The sequence below is a fragment of the Peromyscus maniculatus genome, chromosome 23 (genome assembly GCF_049852395.1).
Source record: "Peromyscus maniculatus bairdii isolate BWxNUB_F1_BW_parent chromosome 23, HU_Pman_BW_mat_3.1, whole genome shotgun sequence".
In the NCBI taxonomy this organism is placed as follows: Eukaryota; Metazoa; Chordata; class Mammalia; order Rodentia; family Cricetidae; genus Peromyscus; species Peromyscus maniculatus.
In genome coordinates this window covers 56,496,986-56,518,944 of record NC_134874.1, presented here as the reverse complement: position 1 = coordinate 56,518,944, position 21,959 = coordinate 56,496,986, and the positions used below count along the sequence as shown (strand labels likewise).

Here is a 21,959-nt window from a genome sequence, read left to right as displayed (position 1 = left end):
GGGAAAAGTTACCACAAGCTCCTGCTTTTTCCACCATGACACTAAGGTGGACTTGGTGGTTATTAGTAAGTCTAGATAATTACTCAAAGTAAGGGGCAAGCATTCTTCACTCTTTTTTTTTTCAGAAGCAAAAGGGCACCATGGCAGCTGGAAACCAAACGCGAGCGCGGAAAGGCAAGCCCCAGTAAAGCTCTGGGTGAGATTTGAGGAAGTAAATTGCAGAAATGAAGCTGTGATGTGGGGAAGCTGAGAGACTTCTGGCGTGCCCCACGACCGCACTGAAGCTTCTGCAGGAATCCGGCACAGATTAAAAAAGAAAAAAACAAAAGGCAACCCTCCGGCCGCTCTGCCACTCACCTCCGCTCTCAAAACGCCAACTCGATACTTTACCGTCCTAACTCACCTTGCGCAAACTGCTGCATCCAGCGGGGAGTTTCGGATGAGGGCTCCTTTGGCTTATTAGTAAATTTGGAACTTTTATCATCAAAAGTTAAATAGAACCTGTGCTACCTCCCACCTCAACCCAGAGCCTACAGCCGAGAGAAGAGTTGTGGGACGCTGAGAAGGGAGTCCACCTCTCTTGCTGTCTGTTTCACCATGGGCTTCTGTGCCCCGTTACACCGGGCACAGGTTGTATTCTCTGTGAACCTTCAAAGAAACACACTCTGCACTTGGTGTCGTGTGTAGTTCATGGGAGACACCAAGGATTCAGCTTTCTCCTAGAAGCGATGTCCAGGAGTGATGACGAGTCCACTCCCTGGTTCACACACATTTCCTGAAGGAGGCACTGGGTAGAGCTAGAGAGATGACATGCAGCCATCTTTACGGAAATTATAAACTTGGAGCTGCTACCATTTGATGGAAACGAGAGGGTCACAGGATTGCTCAAGCTGGGATGGAAAGATGCTGGGCTCAGGCTTGCGGATTGGAGCCCCGGATGCAATGTGGCTACCCAGCCCAGTGCAGTGGCCCCTAACTGCATGGCAGACACAGCTCCTTGACACCTCGAGAGGTTCTGCTGTGTGTCTCCATGTCACACAGTGACAATATGTGTCCTCTGGGGGCAAAGGGAAGTGGCAGCACCTTACCCACTCATGTGACACTTCAATGTGTAGTCCAGGATAGCCTGGAACTCAAGGTGTAGCCTAGGCTGGCCTGGAACTCACAGAGATCGACTGCCTCTGCCTCTGGAATGCTAGGATTAAAGGCGTGCACCACCACTACCCAAAGGGACATTTGTTAAACCAAATTTGACTCCTCCTTTACCCGAGTCAGGGTCACAAATGTCCCGGCATGCAAGGGCAGCCTCTAAGGCTGTTAGGTCACACCAGTGCAGAGGGGCCTGCCACCCAACCGTCCTGAACATCGCCATCCGGTGGCCCCCTCCCTGTCTGCTGCTTCTGGAATTCAAGTTCTGGATAAGAGTTTATTAGAGCCAGGCACGGTGAGTTCAAGGCCAGCTTGGTCTACATGGCAGGTGCCTGGACAGCCAGCGCTACTCAGAGAGACCCTGCCTCAAACAAGCAAAGGAAGAAACAAAAGAGCATGAGCATAGACAGGACCCTCAGTCAAGGGCGGTTTGTTCCTGCCATGGGACATCTGGAGACATTTTTGGTCAGTAAGGACTGAGAGAAGGCAGATGTGCTGCTGGTATCCCGTGAGTGCAGGCCAGGGATGCTGGTTAGAGAGTCTATAGTGTGGACAGCCCTCTGCAACAGAGGGATGACTCGGTTCACAACGCAGGCACACTGCGCACACTGCTGGTGGGAACTCCGTTCTTAGCTAGCCTCAGGTTGAATCCTTGAACACTAGGATTCGTTTATAAGAGAAGGTGCACAGCTCTCTGGAATCCCTACATGACAATTCTAAAAATCCAAATAGGGAGCTGGGGATTTAGCTCAGTGGATAAAGCACTCGCTGCACAGCATGAGGACCTGAGTGCAGATCCGTGCCATGTAAGACGGTGCAGCAGCGTGCTCCTGTTACCCTGGGGCTGGCATATGGGGGCCACACAGAGACAGGTGAATCCTGGGACTTGACGGCAGCCGGTCCAGCCAAAATGGTGAGTCCAAGTTCAGTGAGAAAGTCTGTCTTAAAAAACAGTGAAGGAGGCTAGGATGACTTCGTGGCTAAGAGCACTTGTCTCTGCAGAGGATCCAGGGTTGATGCCTAGTACCACATGGCAACTCACAACCAACCATAACTCTATTTCCAAGGGATCTCATTCCACCAGTCACACATGTGATCTGATGCATAGACATACATGCAAGCAAAACACTCAAATGCACAAAATAAATGAATACTTTTTAAAAACAAATCTTGGAGACAACAGAGGATGACCTCCAGTGTTGATGTGGCCTCTGCACATGGGTGCATACACACACGTATACACACCCCACCAGACACCTGCATCCCCAAGAAAAGCCATGGGGCAGAGACGGCTCAGGGGTTAAAAGTCAGTATGGCTCCTGCAGAAGACCTGAGTTCAATTCCCAGCACCCACATCAGGTGGCTCACAACTGCCTATACCTCCAGTTCTAGGGGATCCGTCACAGGCAGGCAGGCAGGCAGGCAGACAGACAGACAGGCATGGGCACACACACATAGGAAATTAAAAATTAATCTTTAAAAAACAACAACAACAAAAATCCAAACAAGGCTGAGGCTGAAGGTCAGTGAGGGAGCACTTGCTTAGTATGCAAGGCCCCAGGTCCCATCCCAGTGCCTCTCTCTCTCTCTCTCTCTCTCTCTCTCTCTCTCTCTCTCTCTCTCTCTCTCTCTCTCTCAAAGACCAGTTAGAAGTCACTTATGGGAATTAAAAAAAAAAAATAACACAATATCATGAAGCAAGCGCCAAGCAGAATTAAGGTAAAAAGAACTCAGCTTTTAGTCATCACAGTGACCAGAGAGATCCAACAAGATCATGATGAGCTATAAACACAAGCCACATTCTCCCTTTTGTAAATCCCCCGCCAGCTATGTATGTGAATTAGAAAGAAGAGGGAAAAGCTAAGCTCAGCAGCTGATTTTACATTCTTTTTTAAATACAGTCTTCAAACCTAGAGTGTGTTTTACATCTCAATTTAGAGCGGCCCAGTGGGAAGTCCTCACCAGCCTCACACTGGTGGCTGGCTACTGTGGTAAAGAGCCAGCCCAAGACAAATCAGCAGCCAAGGCCTTCCAGCCATTGTTGCCTAACAGTGCCAGCCACTTAGGAGGCCAAGGTAGGGTCGCCTGAACTCAAGGGTTCAAGTCCAACCCAGGCAACATAGCGAGCCCCTATCTGGAAAAGAACAAAGTTTGATTCAGCATGTCTAGAACAGGAGCCATGAATCTACCTTTTAAGACAATTGCCCAAGTGACTCTCACACTTATGGATCACATGCTGAGAAACACTGACTGTTCTAGACAGCAGACCCTTTTTTGTTTTGTTTTGTTTTGTTTTTGTTTTTTTCGAGACAGGGTTTCTCTGTGCAGCTTTGGAGCCTGTCCTGGATCTCACTCTGTAGCCCAGGCTGGCCTCGAACTCACAGAGATCCGCCTGCCTCTGCCTCCTGAGTGCTGGGATTAAAGGCATGTGCCAGCACCGCCTGGCGACAGCAGACTCTTGAAAGAGGTCAGTAACACCCTGGCTTTCACAGTCTACCTTGAAGCCCTGGGCTGTAAGAAACAGGAGAAGATGCGGTGTGGATTTGATCCAGCAGCTAAGAAAGAACACTTGAGGAGTGCTTGAGTTGGGTTTCCAGCAGCTCAAAATTGACTGTAACCAAGCCTCTGGCCTCCATGGACATTGCACTCAAATGCAAAGACACACACACACACACACACACACACATACATACACACACACACACACACACACACACACATCTAAAACTACTAAAAATAAAATCTGAAAAGAAAGAAAGGAGAGGCGCCATAGTTAAAGGGAGAAATCGGGGGAAGCTGGCTTTTGCTTTTCAAAGAAGGAATGAGAATTTCCCCCCTAGAATATAGTTGAACAAATCCCTGCGAGAATTAAATTGTCCTTTACACTTATGGTTGAGCTATTTTTGCATTTTCATTTGAAAACATAAATCAGCACACCTATGAGCAATGTTTTCGGTTGGCAAGGAGGTTCAATTCCTCTATCACTCACAAAGGGTACAGTCACAGCACAGCATTCAGACAGGAAACCACAATCTCCTGACGGAAAGGCTGCCAGGATTCTGTTTTCATGTGGCAGGCTTTACTCCCAGAAGAGAATGTGGGGCAGCTACCCTCACAGGGTAGCTTTCAGTCTTCAGTTCCCCGACTCAATGATAAATCAACTCACAAACTCAAGGGGCTGAGTTCAGTGGCAGGGTGCTTGGCCCTGGGGTCGATCCTCAGTACTGGAGGAGGGGGAGGGCATGCCTGTCCCTGTATACATACACTCATAATGAGAGGATTCACTTCCATAAATACAACACTGTCCTGTGCAAGGGTGAGGGTGGAGAACTATGCTCTGTGTTGTCTTACCTGTATCCATCCTCCAGACCGCTTTGTTCACAAGGAAATGATGTTTGAGAGAAGATCCACGTACATCGGATCCGTGGGTAGGCTGTAAACCTGACTGAAAAGCAGAACTTTTCATATGGGTCAATTTCATACTCCTCTCGTGGGCTGGTGGCATTTATGAATCCTTTTTCTGTAAAAAGAAGATGTGCAAATTAGATATTCATATTTGCATTAGGATGGTAAAATAATCTTTAAAAAACAAACACAAAAAACAAAACTGGGTTTTACTGTGTAGTCCCAGCCAACTTGGAACCTGATATGTAGACCAGGCTGAACTCATAGAGATCTGCAGTAAAAGGATTTTCTTTTTAATTTTGTCAGTTTAATGCAAGAAAGCACAGATGTTGATGAGCTGTGAGTTGGGCTAGTCCAAGAAGAAACACGGGCATTTCAGTCCCAGATGGGCTGAACTCTTTCTTCTTTGATAGGCAGGATTTTACGAGGGGTGGGACATTGGAGCTGGAAAGATGCTCAGAAGCTAAGAGGACATACTCCTCTTGCCGAGGACCCAGGGACAAGCCCCATGCTAATAATCTCCAGGTACAAATCAACACACAACATGGCCCAGGCTTCCCCGTGGGCCTCCAAACTGCTGTGCCAAGAGCCCAGCTGCCTCCTTGGCTGGCTCACATCGCTGAAGCCTGCACCCTAATGTGATGTCACCTATGTGTGGTTGTTACTCTGCAATCCTAGAGGGCACCCCTAATTCTCACTCACCCAGCATGAGAACGGTTCTCATGGCCACACTAAGCACATTCCCAGAACAAGGATTCATTAGGCAGGTATTTAGTGCCAGGTTCTGGACTCCCGGGACAGGGACCGCCCTGTCCACAGGATGTGACAGTCTATGGAGGACAAGGTCAGGCAAATATTGATCCCATTGCAATGCAGTCTGAGCGAAGACAGTGGCATCCAAGTGTGCAGGGCTGAACTGGAGAGGAAGGCTGGAGGAAGCTTATCTCCACCACCCTATCCTAATTCAGCGTCTTTTACGACTTTTGCCTGGAGGGATGGCTCAGCAGTTAGAGCACCATCTGCGCTTCCAGAGAACTTCAATTCCCAGCACCCACACGGTGGCTCACAGCCACCTGTGACCCAACAACTCTCTTCTGGCCTCTGCATACACGTGCTGGGGCACAGACACAGAGGTACGGTACACGCATGCACAGAAAATAAAAATAAGTGTTTCGGGTGGTGCGTGTGGCAAAGACCACATGCAGAGGTCAGAGGACAACCTGTAGAGGTTCCAGGGATGGAACTCAGGCCACAGGCTCGGCAGCCATCGTCTCTGCTGACTGAGCCATCTTCCCAGGCTCCCTTTGCAGTTTCTTAGTGGACGGCTATACTGAAGTCAGGATCTAGGTTGCACAGTCCGTATCCCACACTAAAAGCACCCAAAAATCCAAGCAGAGCTGAGCGCGGTGGCTCATGCCTATAATCCCGGCACTCGGGAGGCATAGAGCACGAGGTCAGCCGATCCACACAGTGAGTGCCAGGGGAGCCAAGGCTGCAGAAAAACAGAAACAAACATACAGACAAGATTCCCCGAGCCGCCTGGGTTACCTACCTAGGATGGTCACCAGCGCTGACTGGCTGGGATGCTTCGAGGAAGAGCAGGTATAATGTCCGGTGTCGTTTCTTCCCACAGAGGACACGAAAGCCAGCACAATCCGGATCATGGTTCTGTTTGCAGAGTAGGTGCTCATTTCAAAGTAGCTGCCCTGGGTGTTAACGAAACAAGAGTCTGCAGTTCAGGTTTCCAGCCTGGGCTGGACACTTGCTGCAAAGACCAATGGCGCCATTACCTCCGCGAGGGCTTTGTTTTCTAGCTCCCAGCTGAGCCCAAATCCATAGTTCACATGGATGGCCTTGCACCTTATCCACAAAGGTTCCCCCACTTTCAGGAATAGCTGGGGCAGTGTGGTCTGAGGAGTTTGATTTAGATCTAGAAGATAAAAATATGCCAAATAAGAAAAAAAAAGTCGTTATTTTTAAAACATTTGCCTCATCACAAAGATCTCATGAACACTTTGAAAAACCAAGGTGTCAATGTCCCCAATGTTACTACTAATCAAATCAAAATCATCCTGAGCTGAGACTGGAGGAGGCCAGCCTGGAGAAGGTCTGGACTCTGTCCCCAGAACCATGGAACAGAACAAAGATAGAAATGACAAAACAAGACAATCCTCTAGAGACGGAATACCCTTTGTTGAAGAAATCTCCCACCTGCTGAATCTGCACTCTTACATTTTCAATGGTCTGAGTGGGCCATCGGGATGGCCCGGTGGGTAAAGGTGCCTGCTGCCCTGCTGGATGGCCTGAACTTGATCCTGGGGCCCCATAGGACGGAGTGAGGGGACACACTCTCACAAGCTGTCCTCTGAGCTCCACATGCTTACTCTAGCACATGCGTGCACGCACACACACAATAAATAAATGTAGTAGAGTGGTGTGAAGGGTCTGGGGTGGAACGGGGTGGCAGAGCACGCACTCAGAGTCTCTGGGTTCGAGCCCAGCACCTAAATAAAGCCAAATCAAACAAAGTGCTATGAAAGAAAGAAAAAGGAACGTCTGAAGTTGAGTGATAGCAGGTGCTATCTGTCCCGAATAGCATGGTCACTAATGACATACAGGTGACGGTCCCCAGTTACCTATGGTGAACAGCCTGGTGCATTCGCGGCCCAGTTCATTTCTCGCACAGCACCTGATGTCCGCTCCGAATAGCTCGTTAAGAACCTTTTCCTCCTTTCTGACAACAGCTGGACTTTCTTCTTTACAGCTGCAATGAGAAGATCAAGTTTCCTTCACGAAATGTTTCAAAGTGACAGGTAGCAGGCTGGCGGCCCTGCCTGATGGAGACTGCTTACACAGCATATGTAAGGCCCTGGGTTCAAAGCCACCCGGCATGTTTAAGGGGACAAAGTTACAAAGTGTGCCTGAAGGGATCGAAGAGAAGAGTGGATGAAAAAGTCAACCAATGTAACTGTGTTCAGCTTGGGACCCCAGGGGCCAGCTAGCTGCTCTGTATCTAATTAAAATAATATCACATGACCACTTCAGACTTTTTTTCCCCCTAGACAGGGTCTCTCCAGGTCGTTCAGATTGGCCTTGCCCTCCCTGCGTGGCTCAGAACCTCTTGCCTCAGCTTCCTGAGTACTGGGATCACAGGTGTACATCATTACACACAAATGTTGGGTGATCTTTTTTTCCACCTCTGGTTATCATTTAAAGACAGGCAAAAAAGAAAAAAGGAAGCATTGAGAAAGAAAAGATGAGACAAGATGCACAGCTGGGCTTTGATGCAGCTGGATAAGACTGCTGCTTATCTTTCTTCCAAGGACAGATGAGGATGATGATGAGAGAGAGACAGAGAGAGAGAGGGAGGGAGAGAGAGAGAGAGAGAGAGAGAGAGAGAGAGAGAGAGACAAAGAGAGACAGAGACAGAGACAGAGGCTAACACTGCCGGCCAGAGTGAGTTCCCAACACAAACTGGAAAGCCAAAAAGTGTGACTTCTAGAGAAGACCGCACATGGCTTTCCCAGGGCATGTGATAGTTTGGGGGCTGTGTCCTCCCCCACTCCTGTTTTTCTCCTCTAAATCAAGTGCGTTTTTCTTTCAAATTTGAAGTCGCCAATTTCCTATCACCCCAAGACAAATACTGTCACACAGATGGGACAGTATTCCAACCTTCTTATTCTGTGCACACATTATACACATATATACATAATATACATATTATACGCATAAGTGCATGTCAAACATGAACACACAGTTCAGGTCCACCTTTTTTTTTTTCCAGAAAATTCAAGATCACATTAATAGTATTTGAGAGACTGATTTTCCTTTCCCTCTCTTCTGCTGTGTCCTGTTTAGTTTTCAGCAGATGCATGGTATCGCTGACTTGCCTGGTTCGGGGCACAGGGCTTCTTACCCAGCGGGAACCCAGCGGGAACCCAGCTCTAGCTCATGGGAGAAGCAGAGGAGGACTGGCACCCCGTGTCTCGTGCCTGCCAGGCTGGCTCTGTGGCCTCACATCTCAACTCACTCTGCCATGCCGGCAATCCCATTCTTCCTTTAAAAATCTGTCCAAGCCGGGGCTTCGGAGATGGCTCAGTGGTTAAGGGCACTGGCTGCTCTTCCAGAGGACCTGAGTTCAATTCCCAGCACCCACATGGTGGCTCACAACCATGTGTAGCGGGATCTGATGCCCTCTTCTGGCCTGCAGACATAGCCACAGACAGAGCATTTACACATTAAAAAAAAAAAAAAAAAACTATTTTGCTTTTCTTCCATCCTCACTCTTCTGACGAGGCACAGAGAGCTTAAGTAACTTGTCTGAGGCCACACAGCTTGGTAAACAAACTAGGGTTCAAAGCTGGGTTCTCGGGCTCTGGATTCCATCTCCTTAACAATTAATTCTATAAACGGCCTCTCCAGAGTAAACAGAATGATCACGAAGTAAACGTTTACTCACAAGAAACTTCTTGGGGGATCTGCGATCCAACGACAGCGGTTAGTCTTCCTTTTGTAGGGAATGGCTAGGCAACCCCGAGGGTTTCTCAAAGGCCCACTTACCAAAAACCACCCCATTTCCTCCCCCACGAAACCCACTCCAGTCATTCTGTTGAAACGTGGTGGTGGTGGTGGGGAATCGAATTTCACACACAGTATGACATCAACCATGGTAGAAAACAACCGGCGTCCTGACAGGCCCAGCGGTCAAGGCCACAGCGAGGTGTGCCTTACCTCTCCCCGTGGGAACTGCATAGCACCCATTCCACAGTGGGCTCTGGGACACTCTCCGATTCGCAGACCAGCGCATCCTGGTTTTCCATCTTCCTGAAATAAGGTCTTCTCAGCACGTACAGCTGCGTATCTGAGGCATGACAACATACTGCCACTCAGGACTTAACATTGTCCCCGCAGCCCCTCGAAAAAGATTCCACACCACTTCCAAACAGCTAACCCTACCACAGCGGAGTCTGGCTCCCCAACACCCTCAGAGGATAGCAGCTTTGTGTGTTTGTTTGTTGTTTGTTTTGAGACAGCGTCTCACTAAGCCTTGTCTGTCCTGAAACTTTCTATGTACACCAGGCTGGTCTCGAACTCACAGAGATCCGCCTGCCTCTGCCTCTGCCTCCCGAGTGCTGGGATTAAAGGCGTGCACCACCACCACCCGGCTAGAACAGAATTTAGTTTTGCTTAGCATCCCATTCAGACTAGACCTTTACATACACACACACACACACACACACACACACACACACATTCACACATGCGTCCATACACACATATACTTACACACACACATGCACATACATAAAACACACATATGAAAATGACTACCCATTTTACTCAGTTACTGGGGAGGGGATATTTTGCTTTCCCTTTGATCCTTAGTTATTTATGGATGCCCATTTATATATTATTACTATTAATCTGTAGTTGATTGTAAACTGCCAAGTATCTTTTCCCAGTCTGTGGTTGTTCTCATTTTTTTTTTTTTTAATTCTGGTGGTTTCTAAACTTGATTCCAATTCTACACTTTATTAGGGATATCTGGGTCCTCTACCTACCAGGATCCACCCACAGAACACTCTAACTGCCCCAGCTGCTGGACCCTGACCCCTGACCCCACCCTACAGAGTAAAAAAGCCCAATCTCTGGACATGAAATCCCACCAATCTCCACCCTGGAAAGCTCCATATCTCTCTCTCTCTCTCTCTCTCTCTCTCTCTCTCTCTCTCTCTCTCTTTAATATTTATTTATTATGTACACAGTGTTCTGTCTGCATGGATCCCTGCAGGCCAGAAGAGGGCACCAGATCTTATTACAGATGGTTGTGAGCCACCATGTGGGTACTGGGAATTGAACTCAGGTCCTCTGGAAGAGCGGCCAGTGCTCTTAACCTCTGAGCCATCTCTCCAGCCCTCCACCCCTTTCTCAAGAAGCTCTATATAAGCCCTGTATCCTGCTCAGTTTGCTGCTGTTTCTCGCCAGAGCAGAGGCAGGCGCTCTTCTGGCTTTTTCCCTTCCCAACAAATCTTGTGGGTGAGGTTTGTTGTGCCGTGTGACTCTGTGGTGTTCCTTGGCTCCTGGCTGCCAGGATACCTTCCCAGCCAAGCTGTAATGCTTGCACCTTGCATGCTCCCCTGTGCTAGTCATTATGGTTGTAAGACCACAAGCGTCATACAGGCCCAGAGTGGAGCCATGAGAGGGTGCAGGCCTGGCTCTCGTGGGCCCCTGGATTTGTCAGTCACAAATATGTCAGGCGCCTGCACTCACATCGACCTGCAGGTCAACCTCTGTGAGATGAGGCATGCAGAACTCCACCACAAACGGTCCCTGTGGTCACCCCGCGGCATCACCGCGGCTTTGTGCCCCTGAGTCCCTCACAGGGAAGAGAGCATCCTGGCGAGTCCTAGCCATGTGTGGCAGGCAGCTCAGCTGCCGTGGGGTCAACTCTGAGCCGGTGGCACTGCCTCGGTCCCCAAAGACTCAAGGCTCCGTGCAGGCGGCCACCTAAACAGCCACAGGGAGGAAAACGGGGTGCGCAGCATGTCTGCAGACGTGAGGATTGTGGGTAACGGACCACGTGAGCAGATGTCAGAGGGCCCGTCCTGGGGGCGTCTCTGCTGACACACGGCTACCACCTGGGTAGCCATCCAACTGCTCTGACAGTCTGCATTTGCGTACACCGGTACCGTCCACCACAGTGGCCACTGGCTACATGTGCTTACTTAATTTCAGAGTTTAGTTAATTCACATGAAATGAAATAAAGAATTTGGTTCCTTGGTTACACCAGCCAAAGTTCAAGTGTCCAGCAGTGACATGTGTCGGGCCTGTGCTGCCCGGCATAGGAGCTGGGAAACAGTGTCATCGTGTCAGGAAGGTCTGCAAGGTCACACTGAGGCTTTACAGTCCACGTGTTTGTGTTTTTGATTGTTTTGTTGTTGTTTTAGATAAATTAATCTTATTTCATTTTTATGTGTAAGGGTGTTTGGCCTGCACACGTCTCTGCATCATGTACATGCACTACCCAAAGGTCAGAAAGGCACTGGAGGTACACGTGGTTGTGAGCTGCCACGAGGGTGTCGGGATCCAGTCCAGGTCCTCGGCAAGAGCAGCCAGTGTTTTTAACTGCTGAGCCAGCTCTCCAGTCCAGAGGTATGGATTTTCATCCCCCTTTCATTACAGAGAAGGGAGTTGGGTCTCAGAGAGACTCAGGAGCCCTCGAAAGCTGGTCGTCAGAATTAGAACTCAGGACATTTAGTCAGCATGGTACCACGGGCCTGCAATTAAATACTTGGGAGACTGAGGCAGGAGGACAGTTGTTAATTTAAGGCAACCCTAAGCTATAGAAGGAGTTTGAGGTTAGTCTGGGAAAAATTTGAAGAGACAGAATTTTTCATTCCCAAGTGATGAATATAGTTTCCAGTTCTTCCAGCCCTGTGTGGAAAAGACCCTGCGTATCGGCATTCAGTGAGCCCAGCAGTGAGGGAAAGTACAGGAGTCCCGAGGCACTCCTGTGGGGTACTGGGGTACCCAGTCCTGAGGCACGCCTGTGGGGTACTGGAGTACCCAGTCCTGAGGCATTCCCGTGGGGTACTGGAGTACCCAGTCCTGAGGTACTCCTGTGGGTACTATAGTACCCAGTCCTGAGGTACTCCTGTGGGGTACTGGAGTACCCAGTCCTGAGGCACGCCTGTGGGGTACTGGGGTACTCAGTCCTGAGGCACTCCCGTGGGGTACTGGAGTACCCAGTCCTGAGGTACTCCTGTGGGTACTATAGTACCCAGTCCTGAGGCACTCCCGTGGGGTACTGGAGTACCTAGTAGTGAGCTGGACTTACTTCGTATACTCACTGTGAACAGTACTGTGTAGTTGGAGGCTTCACTCTGTAGATACAGTAGGTATTCTCCAGCCTGGCTCTCTGTCACGTTCAAAATGGCCATGGAAACGATCCCTCTGCAGAATCAGAAAGAGGACTGGCTACTCTGGGAAACACTCAGAACCAAGAGCATCAAGTTCACCCTGAGTCCGGGGAGCCTTCCTGGAGGCTGTGACCCTGAGGGCTGCTCTGAGGAGAACATGACTCTGGCCCTGCGCCAGCCTCAGCCTGAGCACTATTAGCCTGGCTGTGACTTTTACCAGCCTTCAAAAGGGAGTTTTGGCTCAGGAGGGTGAGAGGCCACAGCATTGGGAAACCCCTCAATCTTAGGTCTCTTACAAGCTTATGGAGTATTGCTAGTTATTAAAATATTTTGCACAACTATATCTCATATCCAATAACAAAATACTTATTTTATCAGAGCAAATCAAGGTTTCAAATTACATATGTAATTTATATGTACATAAACTTTTAAAATTAAATTATTTTGGACAGGCAGTGGTGGCACATGCCTTTGATCCTAGCACTCAGGAGGCAGAAACAGGCAGATCTCTGTGAGTTCAAGGCCAGCTTGGTCCACAGAGTGAGTTCCAGAATAGCCAGGGCTATGCAGAGAAACCCTGTCTCAAAAAACCAAAATAAATTTAAAAATTAAAATTATTTTAAGTATTTTATCTATTCTTATTGTATACATCTGAGTGTTTTGCCTACATGTATGTATGTATACCACTTGCATGCAGTGTCCATGAAGGCCAGAAGAGGGCATCAGACCTCCTGGGACTGAAGTCACAGATGGTTGTGAGTGGTTGTATGGGTGCTGGAGACCCAACCTGGATTCTCTGCAAAAGCAGCCAGTGCTCTTAACCACTGAGCCATGTCTCAATGCCTGTGATTTTATTTTTAGAGTAGTTTTGGATGTGCCCTTTCCACCACACATCCTCAACATTATCAATATTTTGTTTGTTTGTTTGAGACAGGGTTTCTCTGTGAAGTCCTGGCTGCCCTGGAACTCACTCTGTAGACCAGGCTGGCCTTGAACTCACAGAGCTCCGCCTGCAGATTAAAGGTGTGCGACACCACATCCGGTGACATTATTGATGTCTTGTGCAGGTCTAGTGTGGTGTAACTGAAGAACCGAGACGGACGGACGGACGGACGCATCACCATCAGCTGACACCCACACATGCAGTCAGCCTCCATTTGGGGCCCTACCTCCGAGGACTGGCAGATACATGATGTCATGAGGCCATACCCTAATTCTACATTCAGTTCATTATTTCACCAGAGATAAGCTACAACACATTATGGATGGAAGCTGGAAGGGGGTTCTGAGCCAGGCCCAGCAATCCATGCCTATAATCTCAGCATTCTGTAGACAGAAGCAGGAGGATCTTAAGTTTGGGGGAAAGAAAAAAAAAAAGGTAGGAGAGTCCAGATGAACTACATTTTATGCAGAAAATTTGGCTCTGAAATCCTTGTGGCCCACCCTTACCTGTTTTGTAAATCAAAGTGTGGCTGGCAGCCCAGGGAGCTGTGCTTAAAGACCCAGAGGCAAGAAATGTCCCCTGGGGTGGTGACCAGTACTTGCAGTGTGATGGACGCAGACTCGGCCACCTCCACAGTGGCGGCTTCGTACACCACCCCAGCACTGCGATTCCTCAGTGTGCACCCAAGGTCTTCCGGGGAGTCTGGCACCTGTGGTGGAGATTGAACAATGAGAATCGGCAGTTTTTCTTCACATCAAGCCTGTCTGCATAACGGCATTCCGCATCTGTGGTGGTTTGAATAAAAGTGGTCACCACAGACCCGTAGGAAGTGGGGCCTTGTTGGAGGAGGTGTGGCCTTGTTGGAGTGGGTGTGGCCTTGTTGGAGGAGGTGTGGCCTTGTTGGAGGAGGTGTGGCCTTGTTGGAGGAGGTGTGGCCTTGTTGGAATGGGTGAGGCCTTGTTGGGGGAGGTGTGGCCTTGTTGGAGGAGGTGTGGCCTTGTTGGAATGGGTGTGGCCTTGTTGGGGGAGGTGTGGCCTTGTTGGGGGAGGTGTGGCCTTGTTGGAGGAAGTGGGGCCTTGTTGGAGGAGGTGTTGCCTTGTTGGAGTGGGTGTGGCCTTGTTGGAGGAGGTGTGGCCTTGTTGGAGGAGGTGTGGCCTTGTTGGAGGAGGTGTGGCCTTGTTGGAGGAAGTGTGTCACTGAGGGAGGGCTTCACGGTGTCAGATGCTCAAGCCAGACCCAGTGGTTGTTCTCTCTGCTGCCTGCCAATCCGGATCTAGAACTCTCAAGTTCCTTCTCCAGCACCGTATCTGCCTGCCTGCTCCCATACTCCCCTCCATGACGACAATGGACTCAACCTCTGACACTGTAAGCCAGTGCCAATTAAATGTGTTCCTTTATAAGAGCTGTCATGGTTAGTCGGGTGGTGGTGGCGCACACCTTTAATCCCAGCACTAGGGAGGCAGAAGCAGGCAGACCTCTGAGTTCAAGGCCAGCCTGGTCTACAGAGTGAGTTCCAGGATACCTAAAGCTACACAGAGAAACCCTGTCTCAAAAAAAAAAAAAAAAAAAGAGTTGCCGAGGTCATAGTGTCTCTTCACAGCAATAAAACTCTACCTAAGACAACATACAATACCCGACTATACTGGTACCTACTAAGAAGGTATCACTGGGCTGGAGAGATGGCTCAGTGGTTAAGAGCACTGGCTACTCTTTCAGAGGAGCCGGGTTCATTCCCAGTACCACATGTGGCTCACAGCTGTATATAACTCCAATTCCCAGGGATCTGACACCCTCTTCTGGCCTCTGAGGAAATTGCACACATACGGAACACATAAATACATGCAGGCAAAACACTCGTATATATAAAATAAAATAAATAAATATTTTTTTAAAAATTGGGGGACACAAAACCAAAAATACAGTAGAGGAAAGGGGGGAAACTAAAGAGGTAATTCACATAAGCAAAAGATATATGGAGGTGGTCCCTTCCTGTTTCAGACCACATGAAGTCAGCTTGCATGTTCCTGAGACCCCAAAATGAAGAGCTTCTTTGAACCCCGAAGATGGCCACCCCAGGGGAACACCTGATTTCAGTGGAACCCTGTGGGTGCTGTTTAGACGGCCACGAGGAAAAGAGAAGGAAAGTCAAAGGCTTGAATGCCCAGTGACCGGTCTGAAGGCTGAGCCTCAGCCATGTCATGCTGAGACTACCTGAACACGCAAATGGAAACGCTTTGGGTCCTGAGCATTGTAGCTCAGTGGTAGAGTTCTTTTTAAAAAATCATTTATTTAGCCGGGCGGTGGTGGCGCACGCCTTTAATCCCAGCACTCGGGAGGCAGAGCCAGGCGGATCGCTGTGAGTTCGAGGCCAGCCTGGGCTACCAAGTGAGCTCCAGGAAAGGCGCAAAACTACGCAGAGAAACCCTGTCTCGAAAAACCAAAAAAAAAAAAAAAAAAAAAATCATTTATTTGTATCTTGTGTGCATTAGTGTTTTGCCTGCATATATGTCTGTGTGGGGGTGTTGGATCCTGTTGTGAGTTGCCATGTGGGTGCTGGGAATTGAGCCCAGGTCCTCTGGAAGAGCAGTCAGTGCTCTCAACTGCTGGGCCATCTTTCAACCCCTGAGTGGTAGTTCTTCACATGAGCAAGGCCCTGGGTTCCAAACCACGCACCAGAAAAAAAGAGGCATGAACAGAAAAACCAAAGGGCCAGAGTGTGGTTCAGCCACACAGCAAATGCCTGGCATGCACAGAACCTTGAAGAAATGCAAAACACAGGACGGATGAGCAGGCCCGGGACAGGGCAGGGCAGTCCAAGTGAAAGTGATCAAGCAGAAGCAAAAGAGAAGGCTGGGAAACGGGAAGTCCCCTGGTGTGGGAGAGTCGGCGCCCAGGGAGAAGTGTAAGAGTTCAAACATCGGGGAGGAAGAGGGTGTGGAGGAGCCTGCTCCCCGTGCCTCCTCCTCTGCCAGAAAAAAACCAGCTAAACAGAGACCCATCAGTCCAAGGGGCATATGTCTAAAAAAGCTCAGCTCCTTTTGGGGACCAAAGGAATCCTTCTGCCCCACCACACTATTGTTAGGGGCAGTGTCCCTGAGGTGAACTCTGTGAGTGGGGCCCTGGGACATGAGGAGGTATGATGAGTGGCTGCTTACCACCAAGACTGGGGACCAGGAGCAAGCCTTTCATGGCTCACCAGTGATTTCCTATAAGGCAGCCCTCGTATTAGCCAGTTCTACACACCAGGAAGAAGCTGTAGACACTGTGATCTTCCTTTTCTTTCCTCAAGACAGGGTCTCACTATGTAGCCCTGGCTGGCCTAGAACTCTCTGTAGACAGGGTTGACTGCAAACACTAAGATCAGCCTGTCTCTGCCTTTGCTGGGATTAAGGTCAGGCGCCATCACACCCAGCTTCCATTTGTTTTGAGACAAAAATCTCTCTATGTAACCAAGACTGCATGCATTACCACACCCAGATTATATGATTGTTTTTCTTTTTTTGTAAAGTTGGGGAACAACTATGGCCTTGTCCATGCTACCTGTTGGGTATTTGTCACAGGATCTCCCCTCATGTGATGTTTCCAGATACTACCCAACAGCCTAACATGTCTGCGGAAGAACCAGTAACTTGGTTGTAAAAACTAAAACACATTAAAATGATCCAATTTTAACCTAAAGAAGGAGGAGGAGGAGAAGAAAAGAAGGAGGCCTAGAAAGACCGCTCAGCTGTTAAGAGCACAGGCTGGTCTTGTAGAAGACCCAGGTTTGGTTCCCAGCACCCACATGGTGGCTCACACCCCTCTGTCACTCCAGTTCCAGGGGATCCGATGCCCTCTTTTGAACTCTGTGGGCATCATGAAAGCATATGGGCACAGACACACACACAGGCAAACGGTCACATACACAAACCAAAAAAAAATTAATGGTCTATTTTTTTTATTCCAAAAGATTTAGAGTGTCTCCCAAATGTACAAGAAGATGTTGAAACCCGCATAAATGAAACCCACATAAAGCACTTCTCATCTATCAGACTGGCCAACCCTGAGAAGTCTGCCAACACATTCTGATAGCGAGGCTTTGAGGAAGTGGACGCTCGCTCACACACTGCTGCAGGGGTTTACAGCCAAGAGCCTTCTGGAGGGGAATTCAGCAACACCTGAGACACGTAAGCACGCACTGGCTGTGGGAACCAGCAATCCCCATACGACGTCAACAGCAGTACTGTTTGTGAGGTCAAAATACTGGAAACGATTGAAATGCCCGAACAGAGGAGAGTGACTACAGTATATCCATCCGTACAGCGAGTTTCACAAGGCCGTTTAAAAAAAAAAAAAAAAAAAAAAAGAATAAGGACACGCTCTGGGAACTGATTTGCCCGGATTTCCTGCATCCCTCGAAGGGAACAGGCTCACTACAACACTCTCCTCAGCAAGTGTGTGATCAGGAGGAGCAAGAGAGAGGTCGGCGTGAGACACACATGCACCCTGCTTGTTTTGTACAAAGAATTCGGGCTCAATACCTAAGAACTAGAGGAGTCAGCTAACTGCGGGTTAGAGAAAGGCAGGACTCGGTGGTGGGTATGGAGGAGATACTTCTCTGAGTACACATTCCTAAAATAAAAGCCATGAATGCATGTGTAAGCGTGTGTGAGTTTATGTGCACCACATGAGTGCAGGAGCCTGCAGAAGCTAAGAGGCATCCCCAGGAGGGCGTCAGATCCCCTGGAACTGAAGTTACACGTGGTCGTGAGCCACCATGTGGGTGCTGGGAATGGAACCCAGGTCCTCCGCAGAAGCAGCAAGTGCTCTGAACTGCTGACACATCTTTCCCCCTCCAGTGTCTTATTTTTTTCAGTGCTGGGGCTGGAACCCTGGGTTTCACATATGCAAGGCACCTGCTCTACTACTGAGCTAAACTCATAGCCCTAAATTTACCCTTTTTAAAATATTTAACTCTGGCCGGGCGGTAGCGGTGCACACCTTTAATCCCAGCACTCCAGAGGCAGGCAGATCTCTGTGAGTTCGAGGCCAGCCTGGGCTACCAAGTGAGTCCCAGGAAAGGTGCAAAGCTACACAGAGAAACCCTGTCTCGAAAAACAAAAAATAAAAAACAAACAAACAAAAATTTAACTCTGACTTCCAGGATCCAAAATAAATTTTAAGAGTAAATAAAGAGCCAGCAGCCAGGCATAGCAACCTCTAATCTAAGACTTGGGAGGCCTGCCAGAGTATGAGGCCAGCCTAAACTAGGTAGTTCCAGGCCAACTTAGGCTATACAATGAGACCAGGCATCAAAAAGTGCAAGGAGAGAGGAGATACACAACCAGGATATTGTGGAAAGGCATCAAAATGGAATCCAAGCCAAAGTAACCCAACTGTGTTGGAAATGAATCTCGAAAGCAAATGATAATGGTAGGGCAGAAAAGAGCTGACATACGTCGTAGATCGGCATCCAACGTGGAGGCTTGAATATCCAAACACAGGGCCTGAGGAAGCTAAGGAAAGTTCTGGACAAGGAGCTGGACATGGCTTCCTGGTGCCACAGTCTCTCAGGCAGCCGCTGCTCCCTGCATACGGAGGCACAGCTACCAGCTGCTGTTCGTGGGCTTGTGCTAAGTGGAACCACACAGCAGAAGACTGGCCCTTTAAGGCTCGGCTCATGCTGCAAATGTACAGAAAGCCCAGGTGCAGACACACAAAAACACCTCTAAAAAGGTACAGTATGCTTAAAGAGGTGCTTAGGTGCTAAATACAGAAAAGAAAATGGGTATAGACAGTCACAGAAAAAAAAATAAACAGTCTAAAAGTAATAAAGTCTTTAAAGAGAGAGTGAAGCAATATTAAAAACGTCAGCCATGTAAGGACAGGAAGTAGAACACAGGGAGTGTGGACCTTCTGTGGGGCTTCATTAACTTTGAATCTTTTAAATGCTAACGAACAGCAGCTGCTGAGACACTGGACTGTGGAAGGGACTGCTGAGGTAAACCAGCTTATAGACTTTAGGGATGTCTTGGTTTAAGAACGGAAATCAGGAAATGTGTCGCACTGGGGAAAGGGTGTGCTTTTGTTTCCATAGGAAATGAAAAGCTATGGATTCCTTCAAAGTTAATAAAGATCAGATTTGACCACGGGAGCCCTCCTGAAGATCCTGGCTACGGACATGAGGGAAAAAGCCAGGAAAGACTACAGGACAGGTGTCAGATATGCTGGCCTCTCAACATGGGAACAGCTCTGAGACTGGGTGAGACATGGTAAACCTTGGTAGCGACAGAGTCCTCATGACTTGCTCTTACATGACATCCTTTCATATGACATGCATGGAGATTTACAATATAGTTTGACTATGCGGCCCAAACAGACTTATAAAGTCGACAGATGCCTTTTATTTGCTCAAATATAGAAAAAAAATCTTCAGCTGACTGTGCACACTGCACATTCCATACTTGTGTTAAGGCGGACATATGCATGTCATCTTTAAAAGTTTGTGTGCTTTCTGAAAAACAGGACCAGACACACCAATAAAGACAAGTATCCCAGGTGATCCAGCCTCTCAGAATGCCTCTGTTGCAGTTTCCTCAAAACTCTACATCCAGAACAACTTCAACATGGCGAGCTGAGATGGTCCAGCCTCACACGCTGTCCAGCCAGAACTTCAGGTAAGTCCTGTACTTTCCTATAGCACAGAAACTGGACAACAAATGTTACAGCTCGTTTTCCCAGGACTTAACCATTATCCCAATTTTCTCAGGGTCCCCTAAAGATGCTGTCGCCCGCAGACAACAGGAAACAGTCTAGAGAACACAATGCCCATATTCCCAAGAGGTGGGGTGGCTGGTTTTTGGATGTTTGTCATCATTTAGGGGGGTTGGTTGTAAGTTGTTATTGGTCATAGTCAGGGAGGAAACTAAGCAAAGGAGATTAGATTCAGGGATCTCTTTCCAAAAAGAAAAAAGAGGGGTCTAGGAATCATAGCATAAAAGTGTAGATTATTGAGTCTACTTTTAAACCAAAAAAAGCAACTACTTATCTCAAATATTTTACATTGGTATGCCTTTTTTTTATATCGATACAAATTTAAGGTTATTTTTGTTTTAACATACTGTATATATGTTTCTACTTTCTTTTTTCTGAGACAGGTTTTCTCTGTAGCTTTTGGAGCCTATCCTGGAACTCACTCTATAGACCAGGCTGGCCTTGAACTCACAGAGATCTGCTTGTCTCTGCCTCCTGAGTGCTGGGGTTAAAAGTGTGCACCACCACTGCCTGGCATGTTTCTACTCTTGTTTAAGGTATTGTACCTATGCAGCTCATTTTAAAATGTAATGTAAAGTTCTAGTCCTTAAAGGCTATTATTGCAAACTGTTTAGAATGTAGGTTAGTAGTCATCTATAACAATCAAATTTGTAGTCACATAGGTATGTTTTCAAGGTTAAACTAATATATATTTTTTGATAGATAAGTAGTCTTCAAACACTTCAGAAACCTACAAAATATGACATTTAAAATGTTTTAATAAACAAGGCTTTTCATGACAGTGAGACACACCTGCTCCTGGCTGCACCAATTTACTTCAAAAAAGGATGATAAACATTGAAGAACTTCCACATGGAGCTGCTTTCAATGTGGCAAAGCCATCTGGGTAAGAAACTGCCCTTCCCTCCATTGCTGACAGTGCATTGTCCAAACTGGACAAGCAGGACACAAAAGAAGGTGACTGCTGAACTCTGCCAAGACAAGGTAGGCCAGTCCTTCAAAATTCCTGCTTCACAGAAAAGTCTGTCAGATATTCTAGGTCCAGAGGCCAAAGATGGATGCCCCAATGTTGAAGAGCAACTTTGGGTGACTGTCCAGGCAGTCAGCTGTTTCTGTCATTTCTATAATTTTGAAAGTTGTTTGCTCTGCACTTCCTGTTTACTCAGGTAATATTATACCTTTCTTGGGTCTCTGATGGGGGCTGAAGACTAGACAGTTATACCTTTTGTTGTTGTTGTTATCAAATTAAAAAAAGATACAAAAGAGATGTAATGTTTCTAAGATTGAGAGATATAAAAGCTTAAATATTTTATCTAATAAAATACTTTAAGGTCTAAAAAGATATTTTTAGGATGGTAATACTAAGTTACAATAGAAAGTGGTTTAGGTATAAACTTTAGATTCATCAAAATGGGATAGATAATAAAGTATTTTCTGCAAATATGCCAAATACAAATGGACTGGACATTGTAAATGTAATTCTTACCTGAAATTGTTCTTTTTTTAAACTTATTTATTTTATGTATATGAGTGTTCTGCCTACATGTACACCTTTATGACAGAAGAGGGCATCAGATACCACATAGAGATGGTTGTGAGCCACCGTGTGATGGCTGGGAACTGAACTCAGGACCTCTAGAAGAGCAGCCAGTGCTCTTAACCTCTGAGCTACCTCTCCAGCCCCCTGATAAACTGTTCTTATTGTATATAGTTTTACTATGCTAGAGTTGAAAAAAAAAAAAAACTTTCCTTTTTATTTAGACAAAAAGGGGGGAATGTTGTGGGATA

The 21,959-nt window shown here is 47.7% G+C and overlaps 1 protein-coding gene across 2 annotated transcripts in view; it reads right to left on the bottom strand.

Annotated features, from left to right (window-relative positions):
• Flt3 (fms related receptor tyrosine kinase 3) overlaps window positions 1–21,959 on the bottom strand; it is an 87,069-nt gene that overhangs the window by 32,622 nt on the left and 32,488 nt on the right. The window contains exons 3-9 of one of the 2 annotated variants that reach the window (XM_006979627.3): window positions 13,924–14,126; window positions 12,393–12,508; window positions 9,286–9,415; window positions 7,191–7,318; window positions 6,345–6,484; window positions 6,107–6,260; window positions 4,501–4,669 (exon numbers count right to left, since the gene is read on the bottom strand). In XM_006979627.3, coding sequence (XP_006979689.1) covers window positions 4,501–4,669; window positions 6,107–6,260; window positions 6,345–6,484; window positions 7,191–7,318; window positions 9,286–9,415; window positions 12,393–12,508; window positions 13,924–14,126 — 1,040 coding nt within the window. Of the gene's footprint in view, window positions 1–4,500; window positions 4,670–6,106; window positions 6,261–6,344; window positions 6,485–7,190; window positions 7,319–9,285; window positions 9,416–12,392; window positions 12,509–13,923; window positions 14,127–21,959 lie in introns of those variants that run through there. The other variant, XM_042267934.2, reaches the window with a different exon arrangement.